The 22,846-nt window shown below is 32.3% G+C and overlaps 1 protein-coding gene across 3 annotated transcripts; it reads right to left on the bottom strand.

Annotated features, from left to right (window-relative positions):
• Nucleotides 1–1,850: 1,850 nt before the first annotated feature.
• LOC111698192 (organic cation transporter protein) lies at nt 1,851–22,148 on the bottom strand. Of its 3 annotated transcripts, XM_023468454.1 has the most exons (24): nt 22,044–22,148; nt 21,128–21,209; nt 19,582–19,685; nt 18,779–18,867; nt 18,028–18,107; nt 17,320–17,372; nt 16,351–16,421; nt 15,790–15,851; nt 15,186–15,213; nt 14,297–14,402; nt 13,315–13,351; nt 12,668–12,788; nt 11,104–11,176; nt 10,412–10,480; nt 10,079–10,123; nt 9,329–9,425; nt 8,913–8,984; nt 8,056–8,151; nt 7,155–7,272; nt 5,870–5,946; nt 4,771–4,824; nt 3,282–3,379; nt 3,126–3,181; nt 1,851–1,978 (listed from the first exon to the last, which is right to left on the bottom strand). In XM_023468454.1, the coding sequence occupies exons 1-23, from the start codon at nt 22,074–22,076 to the stop codon at nt 3,146–3,148; spliced, it is 1,701 nt and encodes a 566-aa protein (XP_023324222.1). In that variant the 5' UTR covers nt 22,077–22,148; the 3' UTR covers nt 1,851–1,978; nt 3,126–3,145. The 3 variants fall into 3 exon arrangements, with proteins under 3 accessions (XP_023324222.1, XP_023324221.1, XP_023324223.1); XM_023468453.1 differs by lacking the exon at nt 15,186–15,213 and having other exon boundaries at nt 15,762–15,851; XM_023468455.1 differs by lacking the exons at nt 1,851–1,978; nt 3,126–3,181; nt 3,282–3,379; ... (2 more) ...; nt 7,155–7,272; nt 15,186–15,213 and adding an exon at nt 7,279–7,928 and having other exon boundaries at nt 15,762–15,851.
• Between the last annotated feature and the right edge of the window lie 698 nt (nt 22,149–22,846).

A 22,846-nucleotide genomic window follows, 5' to 3' on the forward strand; every position in this document is an offset into this window, starting at 1 on the left:
ACATTTTTTATTCAATTAACAAGATTGGTGAAAAATAAAAATGTATTTTATTTATTTCTAAAACCTACTAATGAAAAGCTAAATTTTTACCAAGGACTTTTTAATATCTCCATGTAATGAATCAATACATTTTTCTCACATTTTTCCTAAATGAGTGTTTTAAAATTAGGCATTTGATCTATTCCCATTTTTTACTATATAGAATATGTACATTTCCAATTGTTGCGCACGTGCCTTATATAGCGTATTTGAATGTAAATGCCTGAACCCTGAGTTTAGCTTCAGTAAGGGCTAAACCAACTATGGACGCTGATGTAGACATACATACATAATAGATAAAACTCGTTTAAGTATTTATATGAAATCATTTTAAAAATTGTTCTAATCAATGTTATATTGTTGCTATATTACTTCAATCAATTTCTACCCCCCCCCCCCCTTTCATCTGATGTTAAACTGTAAGAAAATCTATAAAGTATCACCATCTAAATAAAGAATCAAAGAAGAAACAGTTTATATAGAGAGAGTAGTTTGAAACCGGTCATCCAAAGGAAAGCTATATAATGATCTGAGCTGAAAACTTTAGAAATGAATACCACATATCACTATCGCTTTATCTGAATAGATCCAATGTAGACACTTTTAATTTCCTTCTTAATTCGCTTTTTTACATTCTTTTTCTCTCACTTCAAGTTTCCAACCAATGAATATTAATAACTTGCAGGCAAAATTTCAAATTTCCTGGCTTCTCTGATGTGCTGTTCTGGTTTCTCCAAATCCAACACGATGAGTTAAGTTATATACTTAATCTTGAAATCAACAAAAAGATTAGATTAAGCATTGATTTGCTCTTAACTGTTTATTTGTTTCGTTTCTAAGAAAGATTTGAAAAAATGTTCTATATGTTGCGTTGTATTAAAATGTTCAAGCCTTAATGTTTCTAACGTTGTCCAGTAGGGGTGATCAATATTGTAATAGAGCCAACCGCCAATATTGTAATAGAGCCAACCGCCCACCGGAAGTCGCTGCGTTTTTTATTTTCATGTTATACATCATTTTCTTGGAAATTCAATGCTAAATTCAAATCTGAAAAGCATTCAAAAAAATTTTAAATTCAGAGAGTCAGAGCTAAAAAACTCATCAAAAACATTCAAAAATTTAAAAATTGGAATTTAGTACCGTTATTTGGCCATAACTTCTTTAGATTTTAATATATTCAAAAATGGTTTTCGAATCTGAATTCAGCATGAAATTTATAAAAAAAGATGTATCATATTTACTTTTTGAAATATTTTTTTAGGCCTTACGGCGATATCTCCAATATTAAATTGTCAATTCCCAACCCTATGGAAAACACTCATAAATTTCAAATCATCAATCAGATAAAAGTTTACACGTTATCATCGGGAATCGAGCATGGCCCTCTTTAAATGGAGGATCACTTGAAATTATCATCGTGTATAAAGAGACAGTTTATTTGCGTATTTAAAACTGACACACGGTATTGTGGTGACCACTTACAACGTCTCATATTTACGCATTTATAACTTACAGGGATATCAAAAATACATAGGGTGACCGCTTATACAGTCTCTTATTTACGCATTTATAACTTACAGGGATATCCAAAATACATAGGGTGATCCGCTCATAAAGTCTCTTATTTACGCATTTATAACTTCTAAATAAACATAGGAATAAAGTACCATACCAGCTTGAAAATATTATTTTATAACTTTAATATTTGGAAAAAAGATTCTTGAAAGCTTCTATAGGGTGTCTCAATAAGCAACAGAATTAATTGACGATTTCGTGATCGTCTTTGTTTATTTATTTTCTTACAAAATAACTTTTATAGAAACTTAAAATTACAAGTTAACTAGCTAAGTAAGTTGCTGGAAAATGCTTTCAATATTAAATCTAACTTATATCTTAAAAATCCGCTCAAGTCTCAATGCCTCGGTAACATACATACATACTGAAACAAAATGGATTAGTTCTTTAACAGTCGACGTAGTTTAAAATGACCCTCAAGTTTAAGTGTCCAACGTTCAATACAAAAAGGTTCCCTTCATACCTTTGTCAGGGTCAAGTCATAAAAAATTGACATTAGTATTGAGAATTTATGTGTCAGAGATAAGATAGAAAAACGACATGTTTGACTATTATTAACCCTGGGACAATAAGAATTTTTTTTTTAAATAACCAACACGCAGCAAAAATTGTTCAATTAAACTTACAAAAAACATGTGAATTATTTTAGATTTTAAAAAAAATGGGTCAGCGCAAGCACCAAGGGTGGTCGATTTTTCATTTTTTTCGAAACATGTCGATATGGGTATCTAAAGTTGCGCCTCTAACCACGGATTATTGCCCTGTTCGGGGTTCTTAAAAAATTGTGAAAATTGGTTGATCGAGGACCAAAAAACTATTTTTTTTTGGAGGAATCAGGAAAATTTCCGTTAAAAAGTCCGTTTTTTGCCAATAACTTGACACGTGCTGAAAGGATCTGGAAATGTTTAGTAAAAAAAGTGCCAAATTGTCCCACCCATACTATTATTACTAGAATATATGTTTAAAGAGCACCGATGCTTATCTTATTCTTTAAATGATCGGTCACTTGATGCGTTGGAGAGCTCAATGCTTGATCTCGATCTTCTGTTATTCTGTAGATCTCAGAGTAAAGTAATCTTTATTCGATATCCCGCATGTTAATAGTATCCAGTCAGAGGTTGAAGGAAACTTTGATTAGGGTAGTAATAACTAAAGTGAAGATTTGGAAACTATACTGAAACTTTAGAATTGGATCTTGATCGCTTTATCTGAATATATAATGTGAACACTATAAGTTTCCTTTTTAAACCGATCCTTTTCACTCCCTGCCAGTTTTCGACCAGTTCACTCATTAAATGGCGCGGATATCGAGATCAATATATCGACATTATGAGTATCCAACAAAAAAAGTTCCAAGCCCCGGTTTCCCAAGACCAATTTGGCCAACAAGACATCCAAAGCAAGTGATGTTCAGAAATGAGTCCTGAGTATTAAACTTAAAACGAGAATCCAAAATTTTAAATATTACATCCGACCAGGCACTCATATGAAAAAAATTTATAATGTTTTACCTTAAAAAATACAGGCGTGCTCAGGCCTGTAATTCTGTATCAGCAATTCCCATACTCTTAAACATTCAAATTTTTCATTTATTGAATATGTTACCAAAGCATTAGAGGTGCATTGTTAAAAGAAATAAGGCCAGTCTACCGGGAAAATGATCTCACCTTATCTTTCTTCAACCGTCCATACTCTTCAACATCCTCGATAGTTTCCGGCAACTTCCGGTTTAGTGTTTCCGGCAGCATTGTGGCGAATAGACCAGCTGACAAAAATAGGAAGTTAAAAACAGTTTTCTGGCATTCTTGATTTTCAATAATTAAGAAGCTATTCATTGTTAAGAAGAAGCTCAAAAAATCTGACAAAACCAATTTATATATTTACGCAGACTGTAGGTAAGGGAATCAAGGGCATAATTGGGGTCAACGATGTTATAGTGTATAGAGTGATGATGTACACTAATACTTTGCTAATTGCAACAGGCCATGTACTTCACTTCCAAAGGTCAATCTGTATATTCCAGTACTCGGGGGTGATTTCTAAAAATATTTAAATGGAGAATTTGTTTTCTATGTAACTATTAAAATCCACTACTCCTTTATTGTGTGCAGGATTTTATTTTCACAGGAAGACGTACATTTACAGTCTATTACAGAGCAATATTTTATCGTTAATGAACTGTTCTGAGAAAACTGAGTAAAATTCAAGATATAAAAACTCCCCATACTCTTGTACTCCGAAAGCGTACTGCATATTTGATGTTTGTACTAGCTGTATGAATAGGCCGTAATCTCATAATATCCTTCATCCTTCATCAGTAAACTATCCCAAGTGTACACTTAGGGCTAAGGAGAGGTAGCAAAGATCCAGCATCCCCGGAATTGGGGTAAATTGTAAGGGAGGGGGGGAGAAATTTGCATCAGTTAAAACAAATATTAAGGACCGTTAATAATAAAAAAGAAAAACAACTCAAGTTATAATTCAAAAAGTTCAATGAGCACATATGAGACACAGGAATTGGATAGTATGCAGTGTGCACATAACATTTAAATACTCAATGATTTTAGAATTTTTGAGCGTTGTAACAACAACAATTACACTTTAAAATTGGTTAAATGTCGTTTTACTATTCCAACGTTTTATAGTTCTTATATAGATAATTTCCGGCCAATAATAAATAATAAAATATGAAAATACCGTCGAAAACATGTTCTAAAACGGATTGGATAATAATATATAAGTAAGGGGGGGGGGATGTCATCATAAAAATATAACAGTTGGGTCTCTGGTCGTTTTCTTTCATTTTGATCATAAAATGTTGCTTTTGTTTTATTATTTAATTTGATTTAATTTTATTATTTCTAAACAGAGCTGAAAACTTTAGAATGGGATATCCGCAATCCCGATCTGTTAATTAATCTGGAGATAAATAACGAGGAGGAGAACAAGCATTATTTAATCTGGAGATTAAGAAAAAGATTAGATCAAGCATTGATCTTGATATCCACCATTCAGAAGTTTTCAGCTCAAGTGCGCTAAACATTTTTAGAGATATTAAAAAAAAACAAAAATATAAAATCCTTAGAGACATTTCTTCAATAAAAGGGAAGAAGAAAGACGACATTAATTCCGTATTTTTGCTTATAATACGCTTACCCAGGGTAGCGCTAATACCGAATATAAGAGAAGGAACTCCAGCACTTCTCTTCCCTAAACAATACCAATCAATCAGAAGTATAGGTATCTTTATTCTTAAGCCTTTAAATAGACATACTTGCTTGGGAAACCAGCTTTGCCTGGAAGCCAAGTTTTCTTAAAAAAAATAACTGGTCTTACGATTTTTAACTTAAGACATTTTCGTGGTTATACCGAGTTTCCCAATTTAAATTTGAGCCAAATCGGTCAAGTAGTTCGTTTTCCGCCGAGTGATGAGAATAAATTAGACGGAATATTAAGAGAATCACAAAATCTGAATATAAAAATATACAACAAAAAATATTACAAATATGTGAATCCGAAAGACACGGATTCGATCACTTAAAAAACCTTTAGCAGCAATTAAAAAGAAGTATAAGCTTAGGGTGTCAAATGCAGAAAATAGACAAGGCAAACGATTAGTTTTACTGAATGGATCAAAATAAAGCCAACATTTATATTCCTTTTTTTTAGAAAATGTTTGAGCTGACCATAGATAGTAAAAGATAGTGCAGTGCACATTAATGTGTACCAACTTGCACATCTATGTTATTACAGTTAAGTTTTTATTTTGCACCCTTATTTATACGACAAGAAAGGCAAAATATATTCAAATTATTTCGTCTTTTCTACACAAATTACTGCACAATTTTATTAGTTATTTCGGAATTTTTCTACAGCGTTTGTATTGTTTGATGCTAACTTTTTGGGTGCTTTAGGAGGAGTCAAATTCTTTTCATAGTTCATTTTTTTCAAACTTTTTTCATAGCTATTTTTTTCAAACTTTTTTTCCAAATTTAAAACAATCTAAACGCTAAGAGTGTCTCCAAAAAGTTTAAATCCTCGTAAAATTTAAAAAATCCAAGAAAAAAAAAGTTTTTTATTATTGTTTTATCAAAGATAAAAGGCTGAAAGATTGAGCAATAATTAAAAGTTAAAAAGAAGATAACGACCAAATAGCCTTTGTAGTATATTACATATTACTGACCTAATATATCAACAATATATGGAGCTGACCTAATATATCAACAATATATGGAGCTGACATGGATCCACTGACCTAATATATCAACAATATATGGAGCTGACATGGATCCAACTCTGGCAAATGTTGAGGCTCCGCCAACTGCCACATTTCTAAAATAGGATAAATAAAAAGTCTAAATTTTGAGAATTAACCAAAATTGAAAATACAAATGACAACCTTAATTTTTAAATTAGAATCATAAACAAACCAAAATACTCAATACTTGCCTTAAAATGTGCAGACATTATATTTCAAAATTACATTTTTTAAGTTACATTTCGCGCATCTTTTTCGATTATCGTTAAATTGGACCAAGAATTTAGAAAATTAATGCAATTCAATATATAAAACAATAAAAACCGTCCAAATTATAAAAAAAAACTTTTAATATATCGCTTAAATGTTTTGATTATTATGGGTCTCTAGAAGATCTTCGACCGGTAACAGAGGCTTAAAGGGACTGCACGCGTAATTTCAAGTGACTTTGCTCCATGATAAGATGAGAAAACCATAGATAAATAAATAAACATAGGTAGCTTATGTACGCAAAATCATTAAGAATTGTACAGTCCGCGAACTCATACTTCTAGGGGTTAAAGTGTACTTCAATGATAAGCGGGGTGGTTTGGTGTTTTAATGGATTTCATATTAGAGTGTAAAATAACTCCGGGAATGGAACTATTTGAACAACAATATTTTACTGAGCAATATATCATATTGACGAGAACTGAAGAAGGACATGAGAAGGATTAAACTAACTTAAATTTCTCTCTACAGAACTCATGTACACCACAAGTACTCAATGACATAAGAACAGCCAATGTTCACAACCGACCTAGTTAATCTACATAATAGGAATATCTTTAAAACATCTCTGTACATTTATATCTTTCAAGATGAAAAATGTCGTCTTATGCGCAATCTATCTTTATCTATGGACAATACCCGATTCACAACGGTACCCATTACAGTTATGTCTGATACAGTATGAATTAATGTTTGAAATAAAAATAATTGCAAACTGTGGTTTCTCTACAAAATACTACGCATTTATAATGCAGGAGAGAATAATGAAATTATAAGAATTTAAAACTTTTAAAACCTAAAAAAACAACGTTTTCTTCCACATATTGATCAGACAGGTTTCAAGGGTACTCTAGTGAATCAGGTAATGCCATCTTTGTAAGGAGGGTCACAATTGAAATTACACTTACACTCCCATAGAAAATGTGCTCCTAACTCCCAAAAAAAGTAGTATTATGAGTATTTCAAAATTGGGAGACAATCTCTTTGAGAAATTCACAAATTTTCAACTAACCTAACTGGGGTAGGAAACAGTTCAGCAGTGTAAAGGTAGGCGAGAGCAAAGGTCCCAGCAATTAGGAACTTTCCGGTCATACTTAGAGTTATAATCAACCATACCAGGGACCCTTCATCTATTTACTTAGAGTTATAATCAACCATACCAGGGACCCTTCATCTATATACTTAGAGTTATAATCAACCATACCAGGGACCCTTCATCTATATACTTAGAGTTATAATCAACCATACCAGGGACCCTTCATCTATATACTTAAAGTTATAATCAACCATACCAGGGACCCTTCATCTATATACTAAGAGTTATAATCAACCATACCAGGGACCCTTCATCTATATACTTAGTTATAATCAACCATACCAGGGACCCTTCATCTATATACTTAGTTATAATAAACCATACCAGGGACCCTTCATCTATATACTTAGAATTATAATCAACCATACCAGGGACCCTTCATCTATATTCTTAGAGTTATAATCAACCTTACCTGGGACCCTTCATCTATATTCTTAGAGTTATAATCAACCCTACCAGGGACCCTTCATCTATATACTAAGAGTTATAATCAACCATACCAGGGACCCTTCATCTATATACTTAGAATTATAATCAACCTTACCTGGGACCCTTCATCTATATTCTTAGAGTTATAATCAACCCTACCAGGGACCCTTCATCTATATACTTAGAGTTATAATCAACCATACCAGGGACCCTTCATCTTTATACTTAGAGTTATAATCAACCATACCAGGGACCCTTCATCTATATACTTAGAGTTATAATCAACCTTACTTACCTTACCAAATCAGTAAAAAACATGTTGGAACCTAGATCCGAATCCATTTTTTACAGTAAAAAAAATATTGTAAGATTATTTAAAAAACGGTACCTGTAGTCCAGAGTATGACCGCTACAGCTATACAAGCTAGCCCACCGATCAGGAAAGTTCCACTGTAGCATTTAACTCGACCAAACCGGTTTAAAGCTTAACATGTGTACATGTTAACAAAATTGAAATAAAACACAAAAATTTGGAATAAAGATGTCTCTGAGTGCCAAAATGAACAAAACTATGTTTTGCTAACTATGGCCAAACCGCTTTTATGATTATTTTGCTAAAGCACTGATTTAACTGGCTGTTAGAAACATTATTAAAGGGACTGTAAAGGAAAAATTAAAGAGGGTATGGGCCGAAACCTGAGAATCTCAGACGTTGATTACATATAGTCCGTATAGTCTGTATTACGTCACCTGAACTTCAGCCAATGGCCCGGCAGTGCAGTATCATTGTCATATGATACAGATGGAAATTACGTGACCAGTATACTGCGCTGCCATTGGCTGAAGTTCTGGTGACGTAATACGGACTATACGGACTATATGTAAAATTATATCAATAAAAAATGCAAAATAAAAATTAAAAAATTATGATAGGAGCAAACCTGAGATCCTCAGCCTCCTGTGGGATATCGTCGTTTTCAGATTGGTTGCGTATTTGTTGAATATGATCTGTTTAATACTACAACTTTTATACCAAATTGCATATATATGAATTTTCGTATAAATTTGATACAGTATTATATCAATTTCTTGAGACAGGAACATCAGATAGATGTTTTATATGTATCGTTGAACGCCTGAGATTCTCAGGTTTCATTCTATACACCCTTTCATTTTTCCTTTACAGTCCCTTTGAGCAATCATATTTAATCAGTTTTTGTAATGCGATTAATAAGAATAATCTACCTGGAATAATGAGAACACAGGCCACTACTTCAGCCATCCCAGCAATAAAATTGGATATATAGATATCACCTCCTACAATACAAACATAACAGTCGTCGTCGTTTAGCTCGATACAATAAAGACGACTTTCGATTTCTACCAAGCTTTCAAATGGATATACATTAACAAGGAAACAAAGAGAAGCTGTCAATTAACATAAATAGCTAGATACATGAAGATTGTCAAAGAGCATGATACATGATCAATATAGGCATTAAAAAGTAAATTTGTTTGCAGATTAATAGCAATTTTTTAAAGGGGGGCAAAAAAAGGAAAAACGATGATTCACTTAAAACGAAGTTTTATTCACTACAGAGTTACCGAAGAAAATACATTCGAAAATTAAATCTAAACTTAAATTTCAGAGAAAGACTTACCAATGTTCTTAGTATTAAAGGATAAACCATAGTACACCCCAGCAACCACCATCCAGGAGAAATAGATATTTAGAGTTCGTTTCCTCATTTCAGGGGTCTAAACATTTCAGGGTCTATACATTTTAGGGGTCTAAATATTTAAAAGTCTTCATGTCAGGGTCTAAACAATTCATGTCAGGGTCTAAACAATACATGTCAGGGTCTAAAGAATTCATGTCAGGGTCCAAACAATTCATGTCAGGGTCTAAACAGTACATGTCAGGGTCTAAACAATTCATGTCTGGGTATAAACAATACATGTCAGGGTCTAAACAATTCATGTCAGGGTCTAAACAATTCATGCCAGGGTCTAAACAATTCATATCAGGGTCTAAACAATTCATGTCAGGGTTTAAACACTTCACTTCAGGGTCTGAAGAATTCATATCAGGGTCTAAACAATTCATATCAGGGTCTAAACAATTCATGTCAGAGTCTAAACAATTCATGTCAAGGTCTAAACAATTCATGCCAGAGTCTAAACAATTCATGTCAGGGTCTAAACAATTCATGTCAGGATCTAAGCAATTCAACTCAGAGTCTAAACAATACAAGTCAGGGTCTAAACAATTCAAGTCAGAGTCTAAACAATACAAGTCAGGGTCTAAACAATTCATGTCAGGGTCTAAACAATATCAAAAAAAAAGAACTTTAAAATTTAATGCTTAAAAAAATGAACAAGTTTGTGCAACATTTTGTTAAAAACTTTACCTTAAAGAGTGCAATCATTTCTTTAAAAACATGCTCAACCTTCTCCTGTTTAAAACACAATTAAAACTTCTAAAACGTTTTGTAATTTAATTTCAATTGGTAAACTAAACTCTAAATGGGGAAAGAAAGAATTCTGACAATTTGTTTGTTATAAAATCAGCCAAATTGTTACTAAAACATTTGCTTAGTTTTAAAATATTGGAACCAAGCTTTGCATTTTCTTTATCTATTTTATTAAACCTACCTATACCCCATTGAAAAACAAGTTTTTAAAACAAAACAAAAATTGTAAGTTTTGTAAAAAAATTGGTATAAATGTTTTTAACCGTTTTCCTTGGATGTTTTTGTGGCAGGTTCGATGATTTGTTCTTCTTTTGCAATATTTTCTAGTAGATCCAACATCTAAAGTATTATTATTATTATTATTATTAGAAAATCTCAATGAGAATGAGAAAATCTCAATGAGCGTGAAAAAATCCCAATAAGCGAGAGAAAATCCCAATAAGCGTTAGAGAATCCCAATGAGCGTGAGAAAATTCCAATGAGAGTGAAAAAATCCCGGTGAGAGTGAGAAAATTCCGACGAGTGTGAGAAAATCCCAATGAGTGTGAGATACCGATGAGTTTAAGAAAATCCCAATGAGCGTGAGAAAATGCCAATAAGCGTGAGAGAATCCCAATGAGCGTGAAAAAGTATCAGTGAGAGTGAGAAATCCCAATGAGCGTGAGGAAATCCTAATGAACGTGAGAAAATCTCTATGAGCGTGAGAAAATCCCAATGAGAGAAAGATGTCAGGGATGCTAATACTTGCCCGCCAATCCTCTGAAACTCAAAAAGTATTAATTACCAAAATTATGAATATTTTTATGTGATCCAAACTTTGATTCATTTAATTCATTCATGTTTTAGATAAATACCACGCTATGGACTGTATACATAAATTGTAATTTGTAAAAACTTAAAATATTAATATTGATAATTATATTGTAAACAAGGCCGTCCCTTTAATAACAAAGTATTCTCACCTCTTCATCAGATGGAAGAGAATTTCCATTTATTTTCGCCGCTTCCTTCAGTACCTGCAGTGCTTCAGGATACCTTAAAGGAACTTCAGTTGTAATTTCATGAAATTCTAATTTTAAAGATTAGTTGGATTCAATCAAATGAAATCGTTATCTGATTGATAATGCATGATATTCTTTTAATTGTTTCCCCCTTTTCTGGTATAATCACAAATATATTATATAATATATCTATATACATATACTTTGCTTGTCTGTCTGTTTGTTTGTCTGTGTGTATCCAATAAATGTCAAAACAGTTGAACTGATCCGGCCCAAATATTTTTTGGTACCTCGCGTGACCCCAGGGAAGGTTTAAGGATGATCGAATTTTCAAAAATTTGCTTCTAACAAATTCGTTTTTTTAAATCCGCGAAATTTTGTTTGTTTTTGTTTTACAATGTGTGAAGCGAATGCCTACTCCATATAACAGTTTCTGAGAACGTATCTATCCAGGTACAACTCAGATTCTCTTGACTATTAATGTCAACACACGGATACAATCTCGCAACTATCAATGCCAAATCAAAGTGCGCGATCCTCAACCTGTTTATCAAAACAGGGAACCACACGAATACCATCTGTGATCTATCAACGCCACTACCACTGGGCGCGATCTTGTTAGTTATCAATATCAATTGGAAGCTTGCAACTATCAATGCCAAATCAAAGTGCGCGATCCTCAACCTGTTTATCAAAACAGGGAACCACACGAATACCATCTGTGATCTATCAACGCCACTACCACTGGGCGCGATCTTGTTAGTTATCAATATCAATCGGAAGCTTGCAACTATCAATGCCAAATCAAAGGGCACAATCCTTAACCTGTTTATCAAAACAGGGAACCACGTGAATACAATCCCTGATCTATCAACGTCACTACCACTGGGCGCGATCTCGGTAGCTATTGATATCAATCGATACCAATCAAAGGGCACGATCCTCAACCTGCTTATCAAAACAGGGAATGATTACTCTCTCGCATTAAACAGTACGGAGTCTCTTTATCAACTAATTTATTTGAGGTTTGTATGTTACAAGTTAAAGTTAATAGAAGTAATTACAATTCCTACGTCGCTATCTATATCACATGATTAAGACACTCATGTTATTTATGTATTACAGCAAAGTTGAAATAGGTGCAATTAAGATGTTCATTGTTATATATATCACATGATTTAGGCTAATAAAATGAATACGTAGTAGTGACGTACATCTGAATTGCGCCTATATATATATATATATATGTATATATTTATAATATATTTTCTTTTAATTTTTTAATTACAACTCTTGTTTTCTTTATTAACTATAAAGAAACAGTGGAAGAAATTCTCAAAATTAAACAATTTTTAAGCTAGAAAACCGACAATATCTCCCACATCATTAACTAGGTTGTGACCTGTTTTATGAATCCGTCATGCCTCTCTTTAAATAGAAAGTGAGAAACATCGAACCGGGGCCGTAACAGAAAAACCAAAATATAAGCTTGAAACGAGACCTGAACTGACCGTAAGCTGTTTACCTGTTTTCTGAGACAAGCCATCTAGGACTCTCCGGAATAAACCAGTAGTAGGTTACAAGAAGGATGGAAGGGATGGATATTGCTAGCTGCAGGGGTTGCCAATCCTTGATGAAATACGCAACTGTACACATTTTATTTTTAAGCTATGCATTATTTTTAGCGCATTTTACATTGTTAAATAGACTGTAAGCGTAATTTCCAATAACCCTTAATTGGAAAGATGACAAAGTCCAAGTTTCAACGCTACCCTTAATCTAGTCAACAAGTGGTTAGACACTCTTGCAGAGTAACAACAAATGAAAATAAACAGTTTAAAAATGACAGAAACATTCATATCTAATTCATACTTGATTTGACAAAGCCTTTGAGGGTTTTGTTTTAAATCGGGCATTGCCATCTTTGCATTGAGGGTCACTTGAAATTACACTTTCAGTCCCTTTAAATGTAATTGAGTTGAACAGTAAAACTTTATATAACAAATTGATCAAATTTTAAAGAATATTTTAACTTTTTAAATTCCACTAATGACAGATCAGTTCATCTTAGACCAACAGACAATTTTCAATATTTAAAATCTAACGGATATTTCTAAATCATTAAAAAATAAAAATGTTATTATGGTTTTTTATTGTTAAATAATTAATTTCCTAAAGGTAGAAGTGATGCTCCAATCCCAAACGGAAACTTTAAAAAGGATTTTTCAAATATAAAAAATTAGTTGAACCAATATGGTTCTTAAATTATATCAATGGACAAACGCAGTGTGTTTCATTGTGTTTGACGGATTAAAGGACAGTTAAACCAGGGATGTATGCATATTTTCTCCGAACATGATTTTTGTGTGAAAAGTATGAAAAAGAATGAAAAAAATAGCCTTTTGATGTACTTTCCCCCCCCCCCATGATTAAAAATCATTTCTGAAAAATATGCACCCCTTATTAACCATATCAACTTTTAAATGGAATTGTTGATTTGATGTATTTTATTGGCTCGATATAATAGATATTCATTTTTATCGGTAACAGAATTGATAGAACCTTATAAAACTTTGATAGAATCTAATAAAACTTTGAGAAAAATCCTAAATAATTAAATTATAGGAATAGATAATGGTTTCAAATTAATCTATGATAAAACTATCCAAAATGGAACTCGAGCTTGCAACAAACTCAAACTTTCTTATCCCTGTATATTTGCATTTTGCCACAGCTGTGTAAACCTTTTATATTTCAAACTCAGACTTTTTGATCTGACACTGAACATAGTATGAAACATCAAAGTTTTATGACATCGGGTTACATGGATATAGGAATGAGAAAATCTGATTTTGTGGCAACAACTCAGTTCAATAAATAAAACTTTTTAAAAAGTCGGAACAGATTACGGTGACAAATTAAAACTGGATTGTGGAAAGTGAAAATGTGCAACCTGAAGGCATGTAAACATTTGATTTTGTAAGCTTAGACTTTTTGATCCATCAGAATTTTTTTAAATATCAAAGGTCTTAGAAATCGGGGTGCAAAGATAGATAGAAAATCAGAGTTTGTGGCAAGAAATCATCTCCATTTTCAAATAATGACTTTTCCTTGTGAAAAAAATAGACATTTTTGTTAAGTGAAAATATCCTTCCTGTGTCATGATACCGAAGGGAGTTCTCAGCTCTGCAGAAACAATCTCAGTAACAAGAACAAAACCACACTCGAACACTCCTGATACGGAAAACGCAACGAAAAATCTAAACAAAAATTCAGAATGCAAATCAAATCAAATCAGTGTTTGGGGATGACCCACCAACAATGTCGAAAACTGATGTTGCTTTACTAAATCAGCATTGGACGAAGGCTTACGGTTCTTGGATGTTTAATGATAATTCGGTCTCTGCAGCTTTTAGATACTTATTTTTGAAAAATACCGTAAAAATATGAACATGATATAGTTGCTACTAAACCTGAAGAATATGAACATGATATAGTTGCTACTAAACCTGAAGAATATGAACATGATATAGTTGATACTAAACCTGAAGAATATGAACATGATATAGTTGAAGCTCTGCAGAAACAATCTCAGTAACAAGAACAAAACCACACTCGAACACTCCTGATACGGAGAACGCAACGAAAAATCTGCAAAAATTAAGAATGCATATCAAATCAAATCAGAGTGTTTGGGGATGACCCACCAACAATGTCGAAAACTGATGTTGCTTTACTAAATCAGCATTGGACGAAGGCTTACGGTTCTTGGATGGTTAATGATAATTCTGTCTCTGGCTTTTAGATTACTTATTGCAATTACGGAAAAAGGAAATTTTGCGCTACTTATTCTTGAAAAATACCGTAAGAATATGAACATGATATAGTTAATACTAAACCTGAAGAATATGAACATGATATAGTTAATACTAAACCTGAAGAATATGAACATGATATAGTTTATACTAAACCTGAAGAATATGAACATGATATAGTTGATACTAAACCTGAAGAATATGAACATGATATAGTTGATACTAAATCTGAAGAATATGAACATGATATAGTTGATACTAAACCTGAAGAATATGAACATGATGTAGTTTATACTAAACCTGAAGAATATGAACATGATATAGTTGCTACTAAACCTGAAAAATATGAACATGATATAGTTAATACTAAACCTGAAGAATATGAACATGATATAGTTAGTACTAAACCTGAAAAATATGAACATGATGCAGTTTATACTAAACCTGAAGAATATGAACATGATATAGTTGCTACTAAACCTGAAAAATATGAACATGATATAGTTGATACTAAACCTAAAGAATATGAACAGGATATAGTTAATACTAAACCTGAAGAATATGAACATGATATAGTTAGTACTAAACCTGAAAAATATGAACATGATATAGTTTACACTAAACCTGAAGAATATGAACATGATGTAGTTAATGATAAACCTGAAGAATATGAACCTAATGTAGTTAATACTAAACCTGAAGAATATGAACATGATATAGTTTATACTAAACCTGAAGAATATAAACATGATATAGTTAATACTAAACCTGAAGAATATGAACATGATATAGTTGCTACTAAACCTGAAGAATATGAACATAATGTAGTTAACGGAGAATGCTGCAGCGACACTACTGAAGATCTGGAAGAGACAGGATACGAGAATACTCGGCCTTAATAAACACAAAACTAATTTTTGAATACAAAAAAATGTTAAAGGGACTGTCTACTTTATTTTATTTGACCCTTTATTAAAAGAGTCAAATGTCTAACCGTTATCTACTGATTATCAAGAAATCTCTCAAATCACTTTGAAAACCGCAATTTTTAGACGAAGAACAGGGATATCTTAATCAGTTTTAATCAGAAAAAGTTTAAAGTTTATTGATGTGAATGTGATTCGGAAATGTAACTCTTTAAATGGAAGTGAAGCTTGTTCTAGAATATTCTAGAATATTATCTAGAATATTGTTCTAGAATTACAATCTAAGAAATCAGAGTTTTCTCTTATCAATACAATGAAGAAAACTTTGCTGTTTTATTCCCATGGTGTATGTGTATCCAATATCCATGCTGTTTGAAAGCTTGCTAGAAATCAAAATTGAGATAGAAAGTCGTCTTCATTGTATTAATACAACTGTAGAATATTTCTTCCTATTATTTAATATTTACCTTCTACCAAATTTATCGCTACACCAACCCCAGAATATGCAGCCAACAAATACTCCTCCCATGTAACTTCCCTGGAAATAATCTTTGGTATTAATAATCTATGGTTTCCAGGAGGTTTTCAGGCTAAAACGTAGGTGATAAGCCCCTCCTTTCTGGAAAGAAAAAATGAAGCCTCCTGTAGTGTATACGCCCTATTTACTCTTTAGTTTGGTCAAGTTTACAACGTAAACTCAAAATTTCAATCAAAAAATGAAAAAAATTTAGTTTTCAAATAATTCAGAATGATATCGAGTATGAAATGCTTCCAGTCAAAGAGACTGTAAGCGTAATTTCAAGTGACCCTCCATGCAAAGATGGTAATGTTCGATTCACAACGGTACTCTTAAAAGCTGCGTCGAATCAAGTATGAATAAGATATCAATTTTTAAAATTGTGAAAACTGATCATTTTAAATTAAGTGTTTTCTCTACAAAATGACTGGCGCATTTCTATTGTAGGAAAACATTTCGTAATTATCACAATTAAACACTTTCAAGCTCCTATACAACAATAGCTTCCTATACTATTGAAAAGATAAAGCTCCCATACAGCAATAGCTTCCTATACAATTGAAAAGATAAAGCTCCCATACAGCAATAGCTTCCTATACTATTGAAAACATAAACCTCCCATACAACAATAGCTTCCTATACTATTGAAAAGATAAAGATTCCAAAAGGTTTCCTTGAAATTACGCTTACACTACATTTGAGGAAGTAAAAAAAATATGATTTAAATGTTAAAAACTTAGAATTTGTTCTCCCCTTGCAATACAAGACAGATTTAGAATTGGAATAAATGAATTATGAAATGTAATTTAGGTTTGAATAAAAATATTTGTTTTTCCCATAGAAGAAATAAACATTTATCAAATATGAGTTTCTGTAAAAAATGGAATAAAAATGTAATAAAAAGGTTTAAAAAGATTACTTGAACTGTTGAAAGCAAAGCTGTTCTGTCACACACCAAGTCCCATTCAGACACTAAAACATTTTAAATGTATAAAAAAAAATTTAAAAATTGTAAAGAAAAAAATTATTAAAAAGTTGTACATTATGATCTTTAGGCAATGTAAGAAAGTGAAGGCATACAAATTCTCATCAAAAATCTGCAAAAAATATCCCAGACCAGTAAAATATCTTACCACAGAATAGTGAAATATCTTACGACAGAATAGTAAAATATCTTACCACAGAATAGTAAAATATCTTATCACAGAATAGTGAAATATCTTACGACAGAATAGTGAAATATTTTACCACAGAATAGTGAAATATCTTACGACAGAATAGTAAAATATCTTACCTCAGAATAGTGAAATGTCTTACCACAGAATAGTAAAATATCTTACGACAGAATAGTAAAATATCTTACCACAGATTAGTGAAATGTCTTACCACAGAATAGTGAAATATCTTACCACAGAATAGTAAAATATCTTACTACAGAATAGTGAAATATCTTACCACAGAATAGTGAAATATCTTACCACAGAATAGTGAAATTCAAGTATCACAGAAAAAGAAAAGTTAACTCCAAAGAATTTAAATCCCATTTGGGCTGAAAAAGCATGAACAGTTATTTACCGAGGATGAGCCTTATCTCATCTATATATTAAACTGTGTAATTCAATCTTACCGATAGTGATTCCCATGTCCTTATTGTATTCATAGTTAGAGCACCCCTTCACACCTCCTACACGCTCAATCATTGCCGTACTGTACAGTTATGTATGTATAAAAGCGTCCCATTTCGTGGATTTTATCAAAGCTTTAAAAGCAAAAAACTAAAGAACCTTCTTCTGTTAAATACAAATTAAATAGACTGTTATTGTGATTTTATGTGACCTTCCATTTCATTGAATATTGGGTTATCCTTCAGTAATAATAATAATTTAAAGAGGGACATCCCGGATTCACAACGGTACCCTTCAAACTTTGGAACTTTGGACTGATCATCGAGGACAGAGAACTCAGTGTATAATGTTTATGTCTCTTAAATGTTGTGTAAAAAGTCGTAAAATTGGAGTGTACTTTTTGGAGGCCGCTCTTTAAATGGAGGGTCACAAAAAAATCCGCTTACAGTCCCTTTAAGCGCATAGATAAAATATCGTGTTGGATATCATTGCACGATTAGAATAAAAATCGTCTTCACTAATATTTGGGAGTCTTGATCATTTGAATCCTCATTTTGAACCAAATACTTTCTTTTCATACAATGTTCCATAAAAAGATTTTTTCCGGCACCAATTCAAACCTGTATCATAATAACACTGAGGCTTAGAAATTTCAGAAAAATTAAATTCAAACGTTTTTAATGTTATCTTATATGAAAATTTGTCGTTTTCCATTATTGGAAATTATCTCAATTGTTTGATTCAAATGCTTACCTGAAGTCTGAGTTGATGTTTACCCCTGTAAGATTGTACATGAAGCATGTTTCAAATTTCCCGCCAGAATCCACAGGTACAGTGTAGTTCTAAACAAATACAGTACAGTACAGTTCAGTACAATATACGGTAGTAAGCGAATATATTAATATAATGAAGACTTTTTTATTTGAGTTTTAATTGTTAACAAGCTTTTCCATAACTTCAAGCTTATTTGTAATTAAAGAGAAGCTTATTTTATTGACAGCATCTCTTTGTTTCCATGTTTTTGTGTATCCATGCTGTTTAAAATCTTATATAAATCAAAATCAAAAGTCGTCTTCCTTATTTTAATATAGTACAGCTCTGTACAGTATGGTACATCTAGTGCTGAACAAATAATAGATTGCAATAATGTACAAAACAGTATGAACCAGTACAGTACAGAACATTACAGTAAAGTACAGTACATTACAGTACATTACAGTAAAGTATATTACAGTAAAGTATATTACAGTACAGTACAGTACAGTAATATTACAGTACATTACAGTACATTACAGTACATTACAGTACGGTAAAGTAAAGTAAAGTNCCAGGAGCTAGGGTAGGATATATCTAGATCAGTACACCAGAATACTGGAATACATATATATACCTTTATCTGGTCTGGTGCCCAGGAGCTAGGGTAGGATATATCTGGATCAGTACACCAGAATACTGGAGTATACATATATATACCTTTATCTGGTCTGGTGTCCAGGAGCTAGGGTAGGATATATCTGGATCAGTACACCAGAATACTGGAGTATATATATATATACCTTTATCTGGTCTGGTGTCCAGGAGCCAGGGTAGGATATATCTGGATCAGAACACCAGAAACCCGGAGTATATCCAAGAAATACTGAGGAAAGATGATGAAACCCTGAAAAAAAAACTAAATTCAAATTTACAGGGAGAAATGACGTTTTAGTCAAATTAACCTCCCTTTAAGGGGAGAGACCAGTTAGACCTGGCAGTTGAGCTGAGAATGCAGTATTGTAGAGAAAAACTTTGGTATTTTTTTATACCAATGAGACATTTTTACGGTGTACAATTTTTAAATAAGAGTTTAAATTCGTTTGTAATATTTCACCATATGTTTCAAGCCAGCAGAAAAAACGTTTTTTTTTCAAATAACACGGATAAAACATGTCAAGGGCGTATACAGGGTGTTGCGTAATTTATTTAATGGTTCTCAATAATTTGTTAAATGTTGTTGGAACGCGGTTTGTAAATTGAGAACAGTCCCTTAGCGAATTTGTAAGGTTAGAGCAATCCCATAAATAGCTTGATTAAATTCGTGATTTGGTTCTGAATAATAATATTCTCAATATTTTTTACATATTCTGTTTGTTTATTTACTGTTTGTTTANAGCTCCTAGGGGGGGACAAAAAAATTCGGCCTCCCCCCTAGATTATTTCTGTATACGCCTTTGAAACATGTATCAATACTATTCTACAAACGAGTTCCATATGTATACAAACATACTGAGATAAATATTGAACTCATATTATTGAAATTAAGTTATTAAAGTTCATTTTAAAATCTCGCAAGTACAGGGTGTCCCACGAAACATGACAGTTGGTAAATAGTTTAGAATGTCTTCTTCCATTTCAAACGGAATAAACGTTAAAAGCCTTTCACATCTACAGTATATGGAAGAAGACATTCAAAACTATTTACCAACTGCCATGTTTCGTTGGACACCCTGTATATGCAAATTCTTTCAGACAACATTTTGAAGAAATCTGCGAATACAATTATAAAAACAACAAAAGTAATGATGATAATAAAATGATTGATTCTACGGTTCCACTATGGCTTTCATCGATAGTTTCTTTTAAGTCTATAAACATATTTTTTTACATGTTTAGTCAGGGTTAATAAATAATTATATAATAAAAATATCATAATGCAATACTAAATAAAGGAAACTAAACTAAAGAGAGCTTGCTAGAAAAACAAGGTTATATTTTTCTCTGAAATTCCGACAAGGCTTTAAATGGAACCATTGTAAAATTGGTCCTTGGACTTCTTTAAATTTGGGTCACTGAGGTCACTGAGGTCACTTAAAATGGAAAATTGGGGTCACTGAGGTCACTTGAAATTGCGACGGTTAAAGTTCACCCTAAACTAAGCATTCGGTGTGCACTACCGTGATTTGCAGAACTCTGACTCAAGAAAAAGTGGGGTTTAGAGGAGAGTGAGTTTCTATGAGACCACCGAAATCGTATTTTTAGTAAGCTGTTACATTAAAAAATACACAGGGAGGCTATACATAAGGAAGGAACCCCCATCCTCCCCAACAGGATTAAGAATGTTACCAATGATAATCCCCTCTATCCAGAGGAAGAAGAAGGTTCTGTACTGCCATCTTCCCTTAGTTCCAATCAGTTCCAGCAGGTCCTGTACAATACAATTATATGTAGTTTAACAATCCATACTTAGTTCAACTACCTCTCGCATTTGTATGTTTCAATGTACTGCATAGTACATTGTACAGTATGTACATAGTATAGTACAGTACAGTATAGTACAGTACACTATAATACAATAAGTTTATTTCAAATCAATGCAGCACAGTACAATAAAGTATAGTTCAGTCAGTATTATATATAAAGTTGAGTAAAGTGCAGTACATCCATAGAGAATAGAATATATATTAGAGGGGAATTTAAAGAATCTCTTGGTATGAATTTTTTCAGTCCCTTTCAGCCTGAAAGGGAGTTCAAAGTGTACAAATCATGTAAATGTTTACAAATTATATGCAGTAGAGTACATTAATACAGTATGTTCCCTAGACTATTCATTTCAATTTCGAATTTTTTAAACTGTTAAATAAACTTTATAATGAATTAGGTGAATAAAAAACATCATTTGATTTATAGTTATAACGGAAAATCATCGTTTGTAAAGTGGAAGGCATAGAGTCTATGTGAAATGATCATTGGTCAATTATGAAACCAGCCTATTTCATAATTTGGTTTTCTTTTAACAATAATTTTAGATTTTCTGTAAATGATATTCCAGGGCTCAAAAGGTTATATAGCATAAATATGTGAAGTACACCTGCAGTATGGAAACAGTACAACAAAATGGCCGTTTTACACTTTTTTCTAGTAAATTCCCATCTAATATATATTCTATTCTCTATGAGTACATCACTATACAGTTCAAAATGATTCGGTACGGTACAAATACGAGCACCATAGTGTTGTAAAGTAAAACAGCTTATTTCACCTCAAATTTAGTTGGAGTCGTTGTTCCAGTCATTGCGTGGAGGAAAAAAACTCTTTTTGCTTTTTTATTTTTTACATTTTTCTATTCAAATCAAATCAAATCAGAGTTTCAGGGAAATCCAAACAACCTACTGAATAAAGCACTGAAATGACATAACATAAATCAGTATGTGATTAAGGAATTACGGCCCGTGGCTAAGATGTTTAATTGCATTAATGTATTTTTGCTTCCAATATATAAAGTATACTTGTGTGTGTTTTTTGAATTTCATTTTCAGTCCGGATATTTAATAAACCCAGTAAAACTCACAACCGTGGACATCCGACGGTGTGCCAGAACACCATGCAGTTTCAGCCTCCGGACCCCAGATATAAGCTTTGTTGCTTCTATTTATCGGGGTTTGGGTTCAAATCAAATCAGAACTGGGGATATGTTTTCGGCTAGAAGATTCAGCTCAAAGTTTCAAATATCTGTGAAACAAGGCCATTTTGCTATGGGCGCGTTCAGAGGCAAACAAATTATTGAAATCTAATTTTAACATTTCTTAGACAAAATCACATCATCTGAACGATCTTGCCTTTTTTTTTGACCGAAAAATGTGCCCTTTTTGGGAGCTTTAGCAACAGGAAAGGTCGCCCACCCCCTCTTCTTTTGAATTCCTCTCTTATTTTTCTGACATATTTTATTTTATTTCATTTACTTTTTTTCCAAATTTAAATTAAAAAGACGAATTTAATAAATGAAACTAAAATAGGCAAATTTAAAAAATATAAAAAATTTCTTGGGAAACTATTAAGTTTGCT

Source organism: Eurytemora carolleeae, unplaced genomic scaffold (genome assembly GCF_000591075.1).
Source record: "Eurytemora carolleeae unplaced genomic scaffold, Eaff_2.0 scaffold21, whole genome shotgun sequence".
Taxonomy (NCBI): domain Eukaryota; kingdom Metazoa; phylum Arthropoda; class Copepoda; order Calanoida; family Temoridae; genus Eurytemora; species Eurytemora carolleeae.